We start from the raw sequence: 19213 nt of genomic DNA, 5'->3' as shown, positions 1-19213 counted from the left end.
ACTGATACTATCTTTTACCAGGTAGCTACTGTCTTGTATAATTCGTTTGGTTTATTGACTAAACACCGTTGCAAGCCCACAGCAGACGGTTTAAAACGCCGCTAGCCAGTAACAGTATCATGCTAACGATGTCTCGTGCTTATGGCGTTCTGCTTTCAGAAATATTAGGCTTAACAAAAGATAAGTGGGCTAACTAAAACTGAATGATTATACCTAAGTGGCATTTAAAAAAAATCATATTTACATTAGCTGTAAATATGTAGTGGTGTTTTACCAAGGCCTATAGGTCTAGCCTATATTTATAAAACAAAAAAAACTTAGCTAGGCTATACCACAACCCTTGGGTTATTATTTTAAACATTAAATAAGCCTCTGCAGCAGAGCATATAGCTCTGTGTTAGCTACTTTTTAATCTAAAATAAAACAGTAGTCTATACAACGCTTGGAACATTTGGAAATGTAGCTAAGGTTCCAGTAGCCTACTGAGTCTTTGAAGGCAGAGCGACCGTTTTTAGGTTTGAAAGCAGAACAGCAGATGTCACTACAGCCAATAAACACTTATCTTAACGTATTTTACTACGAGGCACAGAGAGCGTCTATAAGCCCCTAACTCCGGCAGGTGTTTGATCATTTTATTGTATACGCTTGTTTTAATGATAAACCAAATTAAATAGCTGGTGTTAATCCATCTACTGTCCACCCTCTCTGTTTGTGGCAACAGTTATTGTGGAATGGGAAGGTGTTTCGGTATGTTAGGTAGGCTACACGGAAGTGTAATTACAGCGCTTGTCGCTGTGCTTAAATGACAGGAGGAGGCGTTGTGTGTCTGTTGTCAAAGACAGCCTCTTATCACAGCTGGACCTCCAACATGGCACCAAAAGACCCTCTACTCGGCACTCTCAAATGTAAGAAACCATTATAAATGCATAAAGCAACATGCTGTTGTTGGAATAATTGCTGGATTCATTTTTGTGTCAGAGGCAGCCGATTGCTTAGTAGTTGCGCGGTTTATTACTGGATATGGCTCGCCAAAACAAACGACTGTCTTTATCATTTCGAATTTTACTTTCATTGAAGACAAAGGCATAATACAGCCTCTTTTGCAATAGTGTTAATGTGTGAAATGGCGATGTATATATTTCTGGCCACTGTCATGCGGACCGACAACAGATTCACTGTCAATTGCTTGTTTTTTTCCCCCCTCCCAGTGTGTGTCCTGAACCTGCAGTCAAATGGAGAGATGGTGTCAGACACCAACCCTCACCTCGCCTCCTGCTGTCAGCTTCTTGAGCTGGTCCTCAGGAAGGGGCTCCAACGTAAGTATCCCTTGTGCTTCCCCTAAAAAATACCACATGCAATGTTAATGTTCTTTACCTACATGCTGGGAACAAATTGCTATGTGCTTGTATACCTGACATACATATTTTGGGATGTCAGGCAGTCTATGCTTTAATCTGTTGCAATTGTTGTATTAAAAAACACAATATTTAGGGGCAAAATCTAATGTATTTCTAATATCTTAATAATAAACAATCTGCAGCACCACATGTAAAATAATTTATGCAGTATGTACTAAGGGTGTGTTTGCTCTCCCTCCAGAGCCGGTTCTCAGTCTGGTACACAGAGACTACTGGCAGTGTTTTGAACAACTTACCCACCACGATACCTGTGGCAGGTACCAACATGCTACCTAGATTAAATTATTTTTAACAATTTTATAACTGTACACTGCAATTTTTCATTACTAATAAAATTAGCACTATTTAAATCATTGTTAATACCTGTTGTCTTTGTGTGTGTGTGTGTGTGTGTGTGTGTGTGTGTGTGTGTGTGTGTATGTGTGTGTGCAGGCTGTCTGCCCTGTCTTTAATAGTGGAGCAGACCAGAGTTTGCAGGAAGCTGCTCTCAGCTCAGGGCCGAGGCCGCTACCTGCTCAGACTGGCCCTCAGCCGCAAGGCTCTGCCACAGTTCATCACACACCTGCTGCACACACCCAGAGTCCTGGAGGTCAGATACATGGACCAAATACATTTGTATGATACACAATATTTAGGCTTTTCCTGGTAAATTGTATATGCCCATTGCTGGTCTCACTAATAGACTAAAACAGCTTTGGTTCATACTTTTTCCTTTCCCCTCCAGTGGTACAGTCCAGCAATGTCAATCCTAAGGAATGAGGAATTTGTGGGTGAGGCGTTTTACTTGATCTGATTGTTTACACCAAATGCTGAGCAAAGCCGAGGAAATTCTTGTCACCACTGGCATTCAGTAACACTGTTCTCTCTTTTCCAGAGCCTTTCATGTCGCTGCTGCTGGTCCTCTCTCACATGGAGTTCAAACTGGACATGGAGGTCTGTTCAACTTATTTTATTTATGCCATTAAAATCTGCAGATGTGCTGTGTAAACATTTTCAAACTGTTCAAGCCAAACAGGATTTTATACATAAACATAACATGACTACTTTAATGCAAACTATAATTTGGTAAAAACTACTATTCTTTCAAATCACTACGAATTCAAACGATTTTACACTAGTAACCAACTCTGGTCTCTTCACACAGAATTGCAGTTTTCTGGATGAAAGCTGGCTCCTACCGGTAAAAAACAATGATTTTCTTTTCAGAACTAAAAGCATTGATCATCATCAACAATATAATTATGGTTTTAGTGGCCATGGGAACTTTAAGATGCCTGGAAATTCCGGACTCAGCAGAATGTGAGAGATCTGTTAATTGTTTGTACATGTTCCCAGGTGTGTGAGACATATGAAGTAGTGCCCTGTCGGGAGGTAGGGATGGTGTTGAGGTTTGTGTCTTCCACTCTACGAAGTCTTCTCCGTTAAGTATATGAATCTCATAAATATATCTGTCCAACCTGCTGCATCCTCTCCCTCTGTCTCTCAGGTATCTGAGTGGGCGCGTCTTCGTCCTCGACTTGATGCCTGGTAGTCAGGCTCATGTCGACAACTTTATCTCTCCTGGTGACATCATTGATGAGATCAACGGAACCTCGCTGAGGAATTCCAAGAATGGACAGGTATCCTCAAACATGCAGTATTCAGTACTGTATAAAGAAATCTCTTTCTGTGTCACCACAGCGTAGCTGGTATAAATAAAAGCCTTTACATTTGCCCTGTGCAGATATCTGGGAATTCTTCATTAGAGCCCTCAGAGAACACACAAGAAACTGCATGCAGTGAACTGAGCTTTACATTGCGGGCTTCTCAAAGGTGCCCTGATTAGAACAATAATAATAATAATAATACATTTTATTTGTAACACACTTCACTCAAATCTCAAAGTGCTACATAGAAATACTAAGGAGAAAAAGTATTAAAACTAAAAGAAACAACAAAAGGACAAGGAAAGGTGGGTCTTAAGGCCATGTTTAAAAACATCCACAGCATGTGGTGTCCTCAGGTGCTCAGGGAGAGCATTCCAGCTAGATAAGAGGGAGCGGATGGTGTCTACTTTTTTCCTGACAAAACGGATAAAGTTGTTGCACCTCTGCACTGTGGCTTCTGAGACCAGACCTCATTAGGTAAAAGGGCACCTTTAATGATATGTGAATGGAACGTTACAATATACCTTTTTCCCAGCAGACATACATACAGTACATTTCCCCCAGTAGAAGAACCACAGGGGTTACTAATAACATAAATAATAGCACTGTTCTATTAAAGTGCCCCTGTAAGCCATGGCAGTTTAACAGTGAGCCAGCATCAACAATACCAGCAAATGGAATTCAGACATCATTAATTGTATTTCCCTGTTCTAACGTGCCAAAATGTTTTCTGAGAAAAAGGCCCACACAGGTGTTTTCTTTTACGTTGCCTGATTAGAACTCTTCTCAGAACTGTGTTGGTGTGTAGCCTACTTACTGCTTGATAGGCACCTTCTTACACTTCATTTTTATTAATTCATGTAGTTTAGCATTACACAATTCCCAGCACAGCTGCTCTAAACCTGAGCAGAGCTCTGATTATTACATTATAAACATGATCCCACTTTAGAACCTCATTCTAAACCGGTGCAAAAATTAGAGCAGCGAGGAAGTGATTTTTGAATTTGACTAGATGAAATACAGTTAAATGCTAAAGAATAACATTGACATTGGAAGAAGTGAATCACCTGTTTTGATATTTTTACAGGTTTTCTGAAAAACATAGCATTAAAAGAACATATAAGAGTAACCACAAACTAACAGCCTCACAGCTCTGTTAGGGCTGTGACGTTGTGTGAGGTTTCACTGCAGCCCTGTTACCAGTTAAGATGTACAGCTCACGTTATGTGTGTATTTCCATATTGATTAAACCCATGAAACCATGGTCAGCCACACCCATGACAAATCCTATAATCGTTTGCATACATTTTAAAATCCTGCCACTCTCAAAATAGTGTTTACGTTTGCTACCGGACACGCCTTAGAAGTTGCTGTTTTCTCTGTTTTCCCAGGCAGGTGTGCTTCTGTCTCGCCTAAAGGGCTGCCCTCTATCCATTGGTGTTCTGCGGTTGAGGGCTCAGGATGGGACAGTGTATCTGCCCCTTATCAAACTCCTGCAGACCCTGAGGATGGAGGACCCCACCCTGCAGATTGGTCCCGCTCCCTCCCAGCAGTCAGCTACCAAGGACCAGAGAAACTCTCCATCACAGTGTCTCAAGGAGGGAAGGCAAGTTGGTTACCAAATCCTTAAGGGTTATTTAAAAGGGACTGTACATAGAACATTCAGAACATAGCAGTAAACGACTATTTGCTATGTAAAGATATAGTGGAGTAAGGGCTCCTGCACACTGCCTGCATGGCGCGAGCGTGGCGTTTCTGTTGTGTGGCGTTTTCTATGTCTTTGCACACCAGAAACGTGTCTGACGCGGCGCTGCTGCTGCTAGCCTTGTCTGTAAATATATACGGATTTGATTACAGCAAAGACAACATCGGCAGTATTGACAGCAAAATAGGCTACAGAATATTTCATTCTGTATTGAAGAATTTCACTCTTTTTAAAAAAAAAACTATTGATTAGTGTGAAGTGCCTTAAATTATTCAAACTGTAAAGATTAAAAGTTTGTAATTTCTGTATTGGTGTTTGATGCTAGTGTTTTTACTCTGAGTGACGGTGTGTTATCTCAGTGAGGATAGTTCTGAGTGTTTGGCTGCACTGAGCCTGTTTTGAGATGCGTGAAGAGTTGTGTTGCTGTGAATGAGTTTTGCATGTGATGTGAATTGTTTAGCTCAGGTGATTGTTGGTAACGCAGACTGTAGTTAGAGTTTTGCACATGTGGCTTCAGACCACTGTCGTTTAGCAATCGAAAAAAAACTGTCAAGACACTGACCCACCTCTCCTTAACAGGATTGTGTACATTGTGCAGTTCTTGGGAAAGGCAAACGTAATGGTAAATAATCGCTACTGCTTTACAATGTATGTTCAATCTTTATGTATACCTGTGCTAGTTTCTCCTGTAACTTGTGTGGTCTCTTTCTTAGTTGGGGGGAAAGGAGGTGCTGCAGCATGCCATTACACAAGTGTTGCAGAAAAACCTACCTAGCAAGGTAATGGAACTGCTCCCCTAACCTGTCATCGCTGCCTGCGAAACACTTGTCAATATCAACATCCACTTAAACAGTGTAATTTGTCCCACAGGAAGTGCTATTGGATATGAAAGAAACGCATTTGACATGCACAGAAAGAAACAGTAAATCGGTAAGTAGACATGTTAGTCGTTCATGTCCCTCTTTGCAATTGCTTGACAATGTTCAGATTTCTCCAGCTGCAATGAAATTCTCTTTAAACTTGTTTTATCAGGAGCTGTTTCAGCATCACTATCCAGAGATTTCATGTGTAGGGAGATTCGGCCAAGGGGACTACACAATATTTGCATTCTGCGTGGCGTAAGTATTACATACGTGCAGCAAAGGTTGATTTTGCAAGGGGTTTCCATTCCTTCATAAAGGCGATGTGGATATGCAATACCCACACCATTACATTGTCATTGGTTTGCTCAGTGGCTCCCCAGAAACCCCTCAGTCAACAGGCTTCTGCTGCATGGCACTGAGGGCCAGCACTATCAAGGAGTGCCGTATTGGTGAGGAACAATTATGCACGCTCTATACAAGAAATTCATAATTTACATTAGTTTTAGAGACCTTAAAGCCATGTTGTATTCTTCTTACAGCTACTGGTTTCAAGCATACAGAGTGGTTTGTATGACAACTCAACTATTGTGTATAGAGGTGTAAATAAAGTCTATCCAGATCATGTGTACACTGCATTACTGAATACCACAACTACAGAACACAAGGCTTTTGAATCATAAAGACCTTTAATAGAAAGACATGGACAACATTTTCATAAATATTAAATGTAGCTGCCAAGATTTTATGTTGAAAAACATGTAAAAAGCAGTCCAGAAAAATACAGGAAGGTCTTTCATGCTCCCAGTCAGTGTAGAGCAGCAACTGTAGCAGCCAATGCCCTGACACTGCAGTGAGACTGGTTAAGCAAGACACGCTGGCATTTTTGTGATGAGTGGTAGATGGGTGACAAGACCCTGGACCCCTGTAGAAGTTTAGAGGATCAATCCTCTCATGAAAAACGATCCCCAGAGGGAGCCTGATACCCACAAAGAACTTGAAGGGTGGTACGATGCTACATGTAGTAATGATGCATAATGGAATATGTAGATAGTCCTACTGTACAACATTTCCAACTATCCTAAGTGTACTCAGGTTTGTGTAATATGATGAATTGTCCCAATCTAAAATACAAAATTCAAGGAAAAATTGTAAAAAATACCCAAGAAATAAAATTTCCACAAAAATGGTACGATAAATAGGATCATTTGTCGTGACGTTGCCATTAGCCGCTTAGGCCCTCTCTCCCCTTATCCTACGAGCCAGCTGGATATCTTTGGGCATAATTGTGACACGTTTGGCGTGGATTGCGCACAGGTTGGTGTCCTCAAACAGACCCACCAGGTAGGCTTCACTGGCTTCCTGTTATGAAAAATATATAAAATAAATTAGGTTCATAGCGACTACTGCTCATTTTGCCACTAGTATCCAAGAATCTGACTGATGACTTTACATGTTATTTACCTGAAGAGCTCCAATGGCAGCACTCTGGAAGCGCAGATCGGTCTTGAAATCCTGTGCAATTTCTCTCACCAGACGTTGGAAGGGCAGCTTGCGGATCAGCAGCTCTGTGGACTTCTGGTAACGACGGATCTCCCTCAGAGCCACAGTTCCAGGTCTAAATCAAAACGATTTTAGCGTTACTACATTTGTGGCCAAAGTTAGTCATAGTAAACTATTAGAAAAAGATATGCTACATATTTAAAAGTTTAGGAATAAGTACTACACCTGTAGCGATGGGGCTTCTTCACTCCTCCCGTGGACGGTGCGCTCTTTCTGGCTGCCTTGGTAGCGAGCTGCTTCCTTGGCGCCTTTCCTCCAGTGGATTTACGGGCAGTCTGCTTGGTACGGGCCATCTCGAATTTGCTAAATAAAACAAACCGAGTTGTATTAAACTTCGATTACTTGAAAAGTAATGCTGATAACGTTACTTAACGTAGCAGCACCAATCCGTACGGATCAGTTATTTGCGAAGATAAGATGCTAGCCCTGCCTAGCATACAAGCTCCCCCCCCCGGTTGCAAACACTGGGCCGAGGCGTCGAGTTTGCGCCGGTACGCTCCATAAACGCTACATTCGACTACCAGCAAGGCCTAAAATAAAAAGCACAATAAACCGACTCCGCGCTAAACGCAGATCAGAGAAGAAGTTAAGTTAGCTACATATCGTAGGCGCCATGAGCATTTACAAGGACCACACTCGCCATGGTAACCAGCGACATTAGTGTCCAAACACTTGGTTCCTGTAACGTTACCAGCCCCGCCAGTGAGCATTTGCTTTTCGATTTCGCCATTTTATAGTTTCTCATTTCACCCCCACACGACATTGCCTCGATTGAGCTCAGGCAACATTAGCTAGCTTACACATAGCTTATCGTTAGCTAATTGTCATCTTTGTATGACATAGCTACACAACATCTCGATGGTTAATTAAAGCTAATCTAACTTGTTTAATAAGTCTAGTTTCACTTGAACGAGCTGGGGATGTTTTACTAGAAACGTCAACTGTAAGATTCCATTGTTCTATTTTTAGCTAACGCTAACGTTAGCAAGTCGCCATGTTAGCCTATTGCAAAAACAATGCCTGGAAACAGAAACGCAATCCGCAGATACATATTACATTGACAACGAATTCACGTAACGTTAGCTACATTGTCTACATGGAGAAGTAAATGTATTTACCTTTAAGACGTCGGTTGATAAGAGGCAATTCGCCGTAACTAATAGTTTGTCGTTGGCGACCAGCGAAAACGATTTGTGTCGTGAGGAGGGGTTGAGGCCAAATATAAATACTTAGTCGTGACGTCATGCTGGTAACACACTACACTCATTGGTTCACCGTTCAAAGTTGACATCTGTTACAGCCAATCAATAAATAAGAAACCACAACCATGAATGCTCCTTATTTTTTCCATGTTTCAGTTTTATACAAACAAGTTGTATATAGCTCTATAATGTATTATCAAAGTGAATGATCTAAGCATAAAAATGTTTCGTGATCGCCACAATCATTAATTAAATTATGATTGGACGTTATGTCCCATCCGCCAGTAAACCGAGAGAAGAAGAAGAACTCCATGTCCCATAGTTCAATGTTGTCTCTTTGCTACTACTTCCTCCTGCCTTGCGCAAGCTCACATCGTTGTAGAATGCGGATTTCGAAGCTAGTAAGAATAGCTAGCCAGTAAGCTAAAAACAAGGTTCTTGTTGTTAGGCTTGAAACGGCTAAAATGTCTAAAACACACTCACAACCCCCGTCATTTTCGGCAGCGACGACTACCGGGGGACCCTCCTCGTCGTCTTCGTCTTCGCCCGCAGGGGGCTCGACATCTCCAGCAACCGTGTTAAACGTGCAGCCTGAGAAACCTCAACATTACACGTACGTAGCTAGTTTGCTGGATTAGCTAGCTAGCTAAGTGTACACAACCTCACGTGTATTTGCATATACCAAACAACAACTAAATTGTATTTGAAAAAATGAGTGAGAGATGAACTTCATATTCTTTGAAATGACTGAACCAAGGTTATTGAGCGATAATGTGCTCATTAACCGGAGCAGGTCTCGATAAAGAGGCCTACCTTATTTACTAACAGTAACGTTAGCCATTTCTTAAAAGCTTTGTGGCACAGCATTATTTGAGTTCTGTATTTGTGAATATGTCTAACTGTTGCATAAACTTAATGCAAGTTTAGTTACATTATATATTTGCCTTTGTTTGTCACAGCAGATAATAAGACAGGTAGGAACCCTAGAAAAATAGTCACGTATAAGCAGATATTGAATCTACTGCAAATACATTTTAATACACTCTTGCTTGTTTAAGAAACAGTAAAAGGCAGCACTGTGAAAGGAAGTAACACTTTCTAGAAATGTATTTCACTCTCTTGTTGCTAGTTCACTCTCCTTACTGTTGCTGCTCTCTCCCAGATATCTGAAGGAGTTCAGAACTGAGCAGTGCCCCCTGTTCGTACAGCATAAATGTACGCAACACAGGCCTTTTTCCTGTTTCCACTGGCACTTCCTGAACCAGCGGCGCCGCAGACCCATTCGCAGACGGGATGGGACCTTCAACTATAGCCCAGATGTTTACTGTACGAAATATGATGAGGGAACAGGCACCTGCCCTGATGGAGATGAGTGAGTGCAACTGAGATTTCAGTATTATAACAGACTGCTTTACATCATGTCTGCATTGGTTATCATTAGACCCTCAATAGAGCCTACATTTAAGATAAACAATCGGGGACCTTTGGGGAAATGTTATTGTTGTTTTTGCACTGAATTGCATTAACGGCACACACCATATCTGGGAAGATGTCGTCTGTGTAAAGAACGCACCGTTTAACTTTTTGTAGTCTGTATTTGTGTATAAAAGTAAATTACAGCTACTTGGCCTTCAGTTAGAAGCCCCAAAGACCTAGGCGTCTGGGGGTTCGCAGAAGCCTCTTTAACTCTAAATGGTTAAATCCTGCTGGTATCCAAAGCATTGTCCCTGTCTCATCTCTAACGTCTGTTAGCTTTTACATTTAAATACTGAATTGCTCAAGTGAATTACCAGAATGTTTGGAACATTGAATGACAAAGGACCTTTGGGTAAAAGACTAGAAAAGTTAAGTAGTGATTGAGGATACACCCTATCCACAATGATCAGTCAAGTTGAACACCATGGAGGAATAGTGACTGATGCATAATCTTCACAGTGAACATTAGCACCTGAATATAGCCATTCTCCCCCTCTGTGGGACATTTCAAACGATTCCTGTTACAGATCTCATCTCAAAATGCCTAGTTGTAGAGAAAAGAAATTACCATTACGCTGATCTGGGAAAAGTGGAAAGTGACCTACAGACTGTAATAAAGGAAACGTTTAGCTGCTAAAAAATATTCTGTTATTTTTATGTATTTCAGGCAAGAACCATAATATTTTGTGAATGTTGAATTCTTGCAATGTTTTACAATAAAACAAATGACAAATGGAAATAACTTTTAGTGCCAGGGCTTTGTGTATACTGTACATTTGCTTTAAAAGACCTGCATATCTTTATGTTTGTATCCATGTTTTTTTCTTTGTTCCAGATGCCCATTTCTTCATCGGACAGCAGGTGACACAGAGCGCAGATACCACCTCCGCTACTATAAGACGGGATCATGTATTCATGAAACAGATGCAAAAGGCCACTGCAGCAAAAACGGCTCCCACTGTGCCTTTGCACACGGATCACATGACCTGCGCAGCCCTGTTTATGATATCAGGTGCCAAAATAACTTAATTAATGTGTTCGGTCCCATGCGTATGTGGATCTGTCTGTCCGCAGCTAATCTTGCATACAACTGGACCCATCAGCCTAGTATTTTTTTTGCACATTCATTTATGACGGTATACTCAAGAACCTCTAGTGGTTAAGGTGATGCACATGAAAAAAAACCTGACTGCACTGTTTTATACCATCATTGATTGCAGAGTCCTCAGTCCTCTCAAAAAAGCCGGATCGGGGCCACACGTGATCAACAAGGGCTTCAGTAGCAAAAGGCATTTTCGGGGATTGGCTAGGCTAAAAACAAGCCTTACCTCTCGTTTGCAGGCCACATTCTGGCCTTTGTCGTGGCTCAAAAACTAAAATCCATAGAAAAGTTTGGTCTCATTTTGAAGATATGTTATGATCCACTAAAGTAAGGCATGATATGACATAAATAAGTCCATGTTTTTGTTATTTTCGCTGCCATCTTGACTGTGAGAAAGCCAGGAAGGACAATTGATTCAACCCTCCTTTTTTAGAAGAGGAGAGGGAGACACACCTGGTGGAGATGTGCATTCTGCTGTGTGCACTTTTCTTTCAGTTTTACCACATTATCAATCAAACTTTTGACAACCTTTCTGAATGTGTATTTGTGCTGTAGTTGTTTACAGAGTCTCTTTACACTTTAAATTTTACAGAGAAGTGCAGGTAATGGAGTCACAGGGAGGCTTGGGACCCACAGAGGGAGGTGGAGGAGATGGACAGTCTGGACAGGCAGCAAGTACAGCCCTCATAGAGAAGATCCTGAGTGAGGAACCACGCTGGCAAGGTAAATGCTCAGACCGAAAAAAGCCTTGTGTTAAACTACTGTAAGGTGCTGCATTGGTGGCGATGTGTTTATGATACTGGTGAGACATGAAATATGGTGTAGGAAGTCCAGTTTGAGTAACAGATCCATGAGTTTGGAGACTTATCAGATGCCACAAACACTGCACACTGGCCTATAATACTCTGAGACAGGATTCTACAACTCTGGAGAGTTATCACTGTGGCAACTGCGTTATCTTTGTTTGCGGGGTAAACTGTAGAAATATGGCATTCATGTTTCAAATTAATTTACCAGGAATGTGAAAGTTGAGCCTACTTTTTTGTATGGGTACCCCCACTGCATCGCAGGAGTGGACTCATTCAAATGAAAGGTCTAAACATGGCCTTACTTAACCCTTAAAATGCAGTAAAAAAAACAAAAAAAAAACAGCCTCACCCCCCTTTCTTTGTTTAAAGGTTGACCAATCATTTTACTGTCAAATATCTTTATTGGATAACTCTTAATCAGCCCTCACCATCTGCTTGCCTTATTTTCTCCTTCTGTGTCTCTTTGTTTTAACTCCTTAGATAACAACTACGTGCTATCCCACTATAAGACAGAACTCTGTAAGAAACCACCTCGTCTGTGCCGCCAAGGTTACGCTTGTCCATACTACCATAACAGCAAAGACAGGAGGCGAAGCCCACACAAGCACAAATACAGGTGCTCCATTACATCTTATATAAGGAAAATACTTGAAGATCATGGTATTGTTTTTGCTACTGCCACCCCAAAAAACTTTTAACAAAGTTGGTTATTTTTCTTTCTGCCACAGAGCGTTGCCATGTCCAGCTGTGAAACAGAGCGAGGAATGGGGGGATCCCAGTAAATGTGAGGGAGCAGAGGGGTGTCAGTATTGCCACACAAGGACAGAACAGCAGTTCCACCCAGAGGTTTGTCTGGTTCGTCAAATACCTTATATAATCTAGACCGGAAATCACAGGAGATAGCATATAAACGTGGTGTTTGTGATTTGTTACTTTGTCACAGATATATAAATCCACAAAGTGTAATGACATGCAGCAGTGTGGCAGCTGTCCCAGGGGGCCCTTCTGTGCCTTTGCTCACATTGAAAGTAAGTATCCACAATACATTTCTAAGGCCCTGTCAAAAACCACCTAGTGATTCATTTTACAGTTTAACATTATATTTTCTATTCTTTTTTTTTTTAAACCTTCTCCAGGGCCCTTTGTTCCAGAGGAACCACCATTCCCCACACCAAGCTCCCCTCCACCCCCCAGACCTCCAGACCCTCTTCCTGCCCAGGAAGCGTCTTCAAGTCCCAGCAGACACAACATGGGGCTTGGGCCTAGTTCTGGTTCTGTTTCAGACCCCTTCTCCCCATCTGCAGGGTCATGTGTAGCGGAGCATGGATTGCTGGGTAGTGTTTTGTCTCTGTGTGCGGACAGGAGTGGGAGAGCTGAGCCCGTGTCTCCTTGGGCAGGAGAGGGAGGGTACGGCAGAGCACCTGGATTTGAGAGGGAGGATCAGGTGAGAAGGACAGACAAGAAATAGGGGGAACCTGGGCCTTATGAGATAATACTAAATAAAACGAAAGGAAAATCATCTGTTGAATGATGTCATAGTTAGTACAAAACGGCTTACGCTGCATGTTTTCATGTCGTCAGTCTTATATTGCTTGTGGTTTCAGGCGAAGCAAAGGAGTTTTGCTCTTGAGCAGCGCAGCAGAGAATTTGCAACAGCACAAAGCAAACAGGTACAATTACAACTTCAAACTCAGGTGTTTCTGTTGTTTTTTTAATCGTTTTTATGCAGAACATTTGAATTTAAAAATAAAAATTCTTAGAAAATTCAGAACTTTAGCATACTTTGAGCTTGTCCACATACTTTTCTTGACAATACAAATCTTGCTGCAAGGACAAAAGAATAAACTAACCCCTGTTCCTCAAAATACACATTCCATATCTGTATCTTCAGGACTTGTTAGTGTTTCTGCCTGTGGGAAGCCCTTTGAGTCTGTCCTCCAGCATCCCTTCCAGTCTGGCTGCCACCCCTCCCAGCCCAGCCCCTCTCGGACCCCCGGGATGCAGCATCTCCTCAGGCATGAACGCTAATGCCCTGCCCTTTTACCCCACCAGTGAGACTGTAGAGTCAGTTGTTGGTAAGTGAAAAGAACTTAATTCTGAATCCACATGTCAAACAGTTGTCAATACAAATAGGAAATAACTGTTAAGCTGACAAATAGTTCTTGTGTTGTATGTATTATAGAGTCAGCCCTGGATGATCTCGACCTGAACGATTTTGGGGTGTCTGTGTTGGAGAGGAGCTTGGAGAGCAGCTCTGCTCTGCCCAGTGTTGGAGTTATGATGGGTATTTTAAAGACACAAGAATAAAAACACAGAACTACATGCCATTTAAATATGAACACACCATTTAGCACTATGCATGTACATAAACATAACTCCTCCTAATTATGTGTCTCCCTTTATAGGAGGTAGCCAGTTTCAGAGTTCTGCCCCGGTCAATATCCCAGGATCCTTTAGCAGCTCTGCTCCCTTTAGCTCCCCTTCACCATCTCCCCCAATCAGGCCGCACACTTCACCATTCTTTTCTACTCACCTGTCACAACCTGGCCAATCAGAAAGCACCTTCTTGGGACCATCTCATAGCTCTTTAGGTTTGTGGAATTTGATTTAAGACATCAAGTTAGGTAGTGAGGGATACAATGATTTTGCTTATATTTATTCTTTTCTTTGTAGGTCTGAATGGTATGAGCACTAACATCTGGGAGCATTTTCCATCAGGCCAGGGTTCCCCTGGTACACCCCCCACACTTCTGCCCTCTGGCCCCGGTGCAGAGACTTCCAGGCTTAAACAGGAGCTGGAGGAAGCTCATAGGACACTGAAGCAGTGGGGTCACAGCTGGAGACACACAGCTCAGGTAGGTAGGTAGTGGGGCATGTGTGCATGCATGTCTGTGAGATGGCTGGTTGAGTTTGTGCAATGCCATGCATGTGTGTACATAATTGCAATGAATGTGGAAATTATATTAGTTATAATTATATATATATATTATATATATATATAATTATATTATATAGTATTACCATTTTCAATGGGTATTCTGCCTCTTGTAGTCGTGGGCTGCACTAAAAGCAGATGCAGAGGAGTCACGTGCCCATGCAGCACGGTTAGCCATGGACGCAGAGAGAGCCAGGCAGGCTGAGGAGGACGCACAGAGGCAGGCTTCTCTCCTACAAGAGGCGATGGAGAGCTTAAGGAGTGGAGACAACCCCCATCTAGCACTGCATCAACTTCAGCTACTACACCGACTTCCCTTGGAGTCAGTCCTCAGTTTGCAGGCCCAGCTCTGTAGCTGTTTACATGCCGTGGAACAGGTAATACCACAGATTCATAACTTACATGTACCTAAGTCCTGCATGGGGAACCTTAACATATATGAGTATAGTGTTCTGATTCAATCATTTTTCTTAGAGTCCATGATTGTATGTGTCAACACTAGCACTGTAGTTAATTAGTGCTTGTGGGCATTTAAAAAAAAAAATTAGGTATGGAAGCGTATGGCTGCCTCGTGATAAATAAACACAAATTTAAAGTCTGCATATTAGCTATACAATTCCTAAGTCTCTTAAAACTCAGAACCGGATTATAATTCAATATTTTAATTTTAACAAGGCTAAATGTTGTTTGAATAGCAGCAACTGTAATGTTTACAACAGCAAAGATAAACTCATTAATATCTCACAGAAAACAATCTAAATAAATTAAGAGTAGATTTATTAATGGTCTTATTCCATACACTGTGCTCAATAACAGCAGAACCTCACCATGTCTCAACCCAAGCATGAAGAACGTATTCCTCAATGTATCCGTATCCTTATTCAAATATGAGTTTCACGTTATAACAAACATTAATCTCATATAATCAGACTCAACAGGTTTTTATTATTATTTTTGCGCATTGGAGTAAGGTCTGGCTCCTCAACACATACATTAATCACAAATTAATCGCACATTTGTTATCTGTTCTAAATGTACTTTAAAAGGTATATTTTTTCCCATTTTTAATGCTCAAGTGGTGGGCCGTAATTAAGACTCTACTACTTTGCTGGTAACTCAGTTCAGATCGACAGGAACGTTACGTGAAAATAACTTGAGTCTTGTGGGTGCGTGCGTGCGTTAATCACGCGTTAAAAAACAAACCCAAAGAACAAAGCAGGCCCACCTTATTGCCTGGTGCACACTTTCTTCACAACTTACCATTTTCAGCGTGAAGCTTGCTAGATTGTTGTTTTCCGAAGGGAATGGAGTTAGACAACAGCAACACACAGAGAGCGAAAGGCGAGGGACATCCTGTGGAACATGTGAGGCAATTATCCTGAAAATGTTGGTTGATGTCATTGATCCAGACTATTGTGGCTATAAAATAATCTAGCGATAATGTCTTGATTATTTTTAGTGTTTAAAGTGTAAAAAGTAATGACGAATGCCTATTGCATGTTCTCAGAGCACCAAATGTTGCCTTCGAGTTGCTTACTTTGTCATTTTAGGCTGGATTTTCGGGGAGGAAAATGACACATCTGTGAGAGAAAAAACTAGGGGTGTCCCCGACTAAGGATTTACACATTCGAATCAGAATTGTCGAATCTTTCTATAGTCGACTGACAGTCGAATCATCTATGTGTGTGTGTGAATAGGTTGGGAGGGGCACGACACTAGTCAGCAGGAGGGTAAAACAATTTTATGGACACGTATTTTGCATCCACCACATGCATAACCGTCTCTCTTTTGGGAACTGTGTATCCTGCCTCGCGCAAGTGTGCCGCAATTCTTTAAAACCTTCACTGTCCACAACATTCACTGGCCTCATGTCGAGCGCAATAAACTCTGCAATTTTGTCCGTGATTTCTCTTTTCTTTTTCTCAGACAATGACGGTCTCAAATCTAGCTTTCTTTTAGTTAGTTTTGGCGCAGCTCCGGTACAACTACTAGATGAACTGCCGTCGTCAGTCTGAAGTCCCAACATATGATATTGCTATTCGTAAATTAAAAGCGCCATTATATATGAAAGAGTGAACCGTCTTTATTGGTAATAAACTTACCCGTTTTAAGTGGAAAGCCATGTTTGTTGTTGACGAGTGGTAGGACATGAGCTGTTGGCACAACTTGCATATAACTTTTTTTGGATCATATTTTACCATTTCAAAGTGCATCCACACTTTAGATTTTCTTTTTCCAGACATTGTTAAGTAACGTTAATCCCTGCCGCCAAGATGCTCCTCGTCTGTCACCGATCAGGGAAAGTGAAACTTAAATCTGTCATAATTAAAGGCTGTATATAACTTAATATAACCGTACAAAACCAGTAGTTCTGTGTGAAATTAAACATTGAGCAACCCCATATTGCCAAAATGGTATGATCCTCGTTTCATAATAACACCCGCGAAGATTCGACTGTGAGATTGGTGGTCGAATCAGGCTCCATGCATCGAATCTTCGACTATTCGGGGTCACCCCTAGAAAAAACAAAACAAAAAAACTCTGTATGACCTTTAGTGCAGCCTTGCTGGCAGAACGGGTCTCTTCGAAAAATTCCTTTTTTCTTAACTCTTTCTTTTGTTTTTCGTTGTCACTCCATAGCTATATTTGTTGGTCTTTGTTGACCTTGATTTTTTGTTTTACTTTGCTCACAATATAGTGATGAACTTCAAGTGTGGTCCCCTTATTCATCCAACATTCTTCAATTTAAGAGGTCTAAATATTTCCCTCTATGTTTCCCAAGGTGGTGTACAGGAAACAAAGGCAGTGCTGTGTGACGTGTGGAGAGCAGGGCTCAGTCTCCCTGCCCTGTGGCCACGGACTACAGTGTGAGAGCTGCTCCACCTCTACAGAGTGCCCACTCTGTCCTGAACAGACACTGGAGCAGCAGCTCTCTTGACCCTACAACCCACTCAGACCACCAGAGATTTCAGACCAGTCAGTCCTGATTCCACAGATGCCAGCCTTGGATCTCAACCGCCATTCAAAATTATGTCAAGGTCATTTTATAATGTGGTAACAACACAAGCGCTGATCTGGTTTTGTATTTTTAAGATGACGTTTACTGATGAATGACCAGCACAGGTCGCTAAGTGAAAGCTCTTAATGTGGAATTTAGAATTAATAATTTTTCTAGTGGTTACACATGGACCACCAGTACTTTTTTAACGAGTTAATGCTCTTGACCAGCAACACTGTTCTTTACCCCTGTTCTTGATCTGTAAAAAATAAGACCTGCTGTTATTTCTTCTCTTACCCTAACTATAAAACATTTGCATACATAGTTCTAAATCATATTTTGATATGTTTTAAAGCACAAGCAAAAGTATTTCTGGAGTTTTATCTATCCATCTGGATGGCTTCAGTGTGATTTGCTAAGTTTTAAAGATGTTCACTGTCAACTTAGTACAAAAAAAGGTCAATGACATTTGGTTTTTGGCACTTCAAAGCTCCAAAACATTTTTATATGAAATTCAACAGTTAGGTCTCTTTTCTGAAATCACGACAGTTACTCGTGATAATTCCCAGTCCTCATCAACCACAATAACCATAATCCACAGTTAATAGCAATCCTTATTACAAGCGGTTTAACTGACATCTATATTCTAATAAAGTAAGTCTAACTGTACATGCCATATAAAATGAAGTAAAGCAATACTCAAAGATAAGATTCATATGCTTTGTGACAACACATGTGAATGTAAAACTACAGCGGGCTTCTTAACTGAGCTATAACTAAGTAATGCTTGGCGGCTGGATAGTATCATTAGTACCAACACAATGCTGTGTGTCTACATCCAATTCAGGGTCACATGAGTAACTGTTATCATTTCTGGAAAGAGGCAAATGGTGTTGTATGTGACAGCAAAGATCTCAAAACCTGGATGGATGGATGACCTATCAGGTTAGCAGGATTTTGGGCTGTCTTACCAAAATCAAAAGGTCTGACTGAAAACACTTAAAGGGCATATTTAGCGTCATCCAGACAATTATCCTATCATGCTACAGCCAAAAGGGGGCCATCATACCAGTCTGCTAGTAGCACTTGTTTAGATTATATTGAATTTCGTGTTAAATTTTTTTTTTTAGCAAAATCTATTTAAAATGGTCAATTACTGTTGTAAAATAACAGAAAATATTAAAGATGAGTAATATTTGTTTAAATATGAAACAGATGGCCTCTGTTAAAACACTCAGGTTTTCTCGAATATTCTACGTAAACTGGAAGAGGAAAGCATGTTAACACAATCAAGGCAAATGTACTCTGTCAACTTGTGTAGTATTTGAAATTACATATTTTTTCATTTTTACTTAAACGCTTTTCATGTTAACTCTTTAACAAACTTTGTTAAAACCGGCCCATTTTCTGTTAAAAATCAATGTCTGACAGGTTTCTCTGCCAAATTTTTTACATTTGTAGTAATCTTTGACATACACAATATATATATATATATATAT

General features: G+C 41.0%; 3 protein-coding genes across 5 annotated transcripts; 2 read left to right on the top strand and 1 right to left on the bottom strand.

Annotated features, from left to right (window-relative positions):
* Positions 1–15: 15 nt before the first annotated feature.
* Positions 16–6256, top strand: si:ch211-250n8.1. 2 transcript variants are annotated; one of them, XM_039789020.1, is made up of 16 exons: positions 16–905; positions 1209–1316; positions 1600–1675; positions 1851–2007; positions 2143–2188; positions 2293–2351; positions 2563–2598; positions 2754–2806; positions 2905–3037; positions 4456–4670; positions 5349–5391; positions 5483–5548; positions 5640–5699; positions 5802–5887; positions 6002–6081; positions 6172–6256. In XM_039789020.1, the coding sequence occupies exons 1-16, from the start codon at positions 803–805 to the stop codon at positions 6204–6206; spliced, it is 1356 nt and encodes a 451-aa protein (XP_039644954.1). In that variant the 5' UTR covers positions 16–802; the 3' UTR covers positions 6207–6256. The 2 variants fall into 2 exon arrangements, with proteins under 2 accessions (XP_039644954.1, XP_039644953.1); XM_039789019.1 differs by having other exon boundaries at positions 6002–6256.
* A 43-nt stretch (positions 6257–6299) lies between these two features.
* Positions 6300–8418, bottom strand: LOC120551539 (histone H3.3A). Its single transcript, XM_039789022.1, has 4 exons — positions 8311–8418; positions 7358–7495; positions 7094–7247; positions 6300–6991 (listed from the first exon to the last, which is right to left on the bottom strand). The coding sequence occupies exons 2-4, from the start codon at positions 7483–7485 to the stop codon at positions 6863–6865; spliced, it is 411 nt and encodes a 136-aa protein (XP_039644956.1). The 5' UTR covers positions 7486–7495; positions 8311–8418; the 3' UTR covers positions 6300–6862.
* A 336-nt stretch (positions 8419–8754) lies between these two features.
* Positions 8755–19208, top strand: unk (unk zinc finger). Of its 2 annotated transcripts, XM_039789016.1 has the most exons (15): positions 8756–9007; positions 9557–9766; positions 10706–10882; positions 11565–11695; positions 12262–12397; positions 12510–12627; positions 12725–12809; positions 12918–13225; positions 13386–13451; positions 13673–13856; positions 13964–14065; positions 14187–14372; positions 14455–14636; positions 14833–15093; positions 17499–19208. In XM_039789016.1, the coding sequence occupies exons 1-15, from the start codon at positions 8859–8861 to the stop codon at positions 17652–17654; spliced, it is 2451 nt and encodes an 816-aa protein (XP_039644950.1). In that variant the 5' UTR covers positions 8756–8858; the 3' UTR covers positions 17655–19208. The 2 variants fall into 2 exon arrangements, with proteins under 2 accessions (XP_039644952.1, XP_039644950.1); XM_039789018.1 differs by lacking the exon at positions 17499–19208 and having other exon boundaries at positions 8755–9007; positions 14455–14640; positions 14833–15072.
* The last annotated feature ends 5 nt before the right edge of the window (positions 19209–19213 follow it).

This window comes from Perca fluviatilis, chromosome 21, assembly GCF_010015445.1.
Source record: "Perca fluviatilis chromosome 21, GENO_Pfluv_1.0, whole genome shotgun sequence".
Lineage (NCBI taxonomy): Eukaryota > Metazoa > Chordata > Actinopteri > Perciformes > Percidae > Perca > Perca fluviatilis.
Note: the sequence above shows the minus strand (reverse complement) of the source record. Positions and strands in the feature narration are given on the sequence as shown.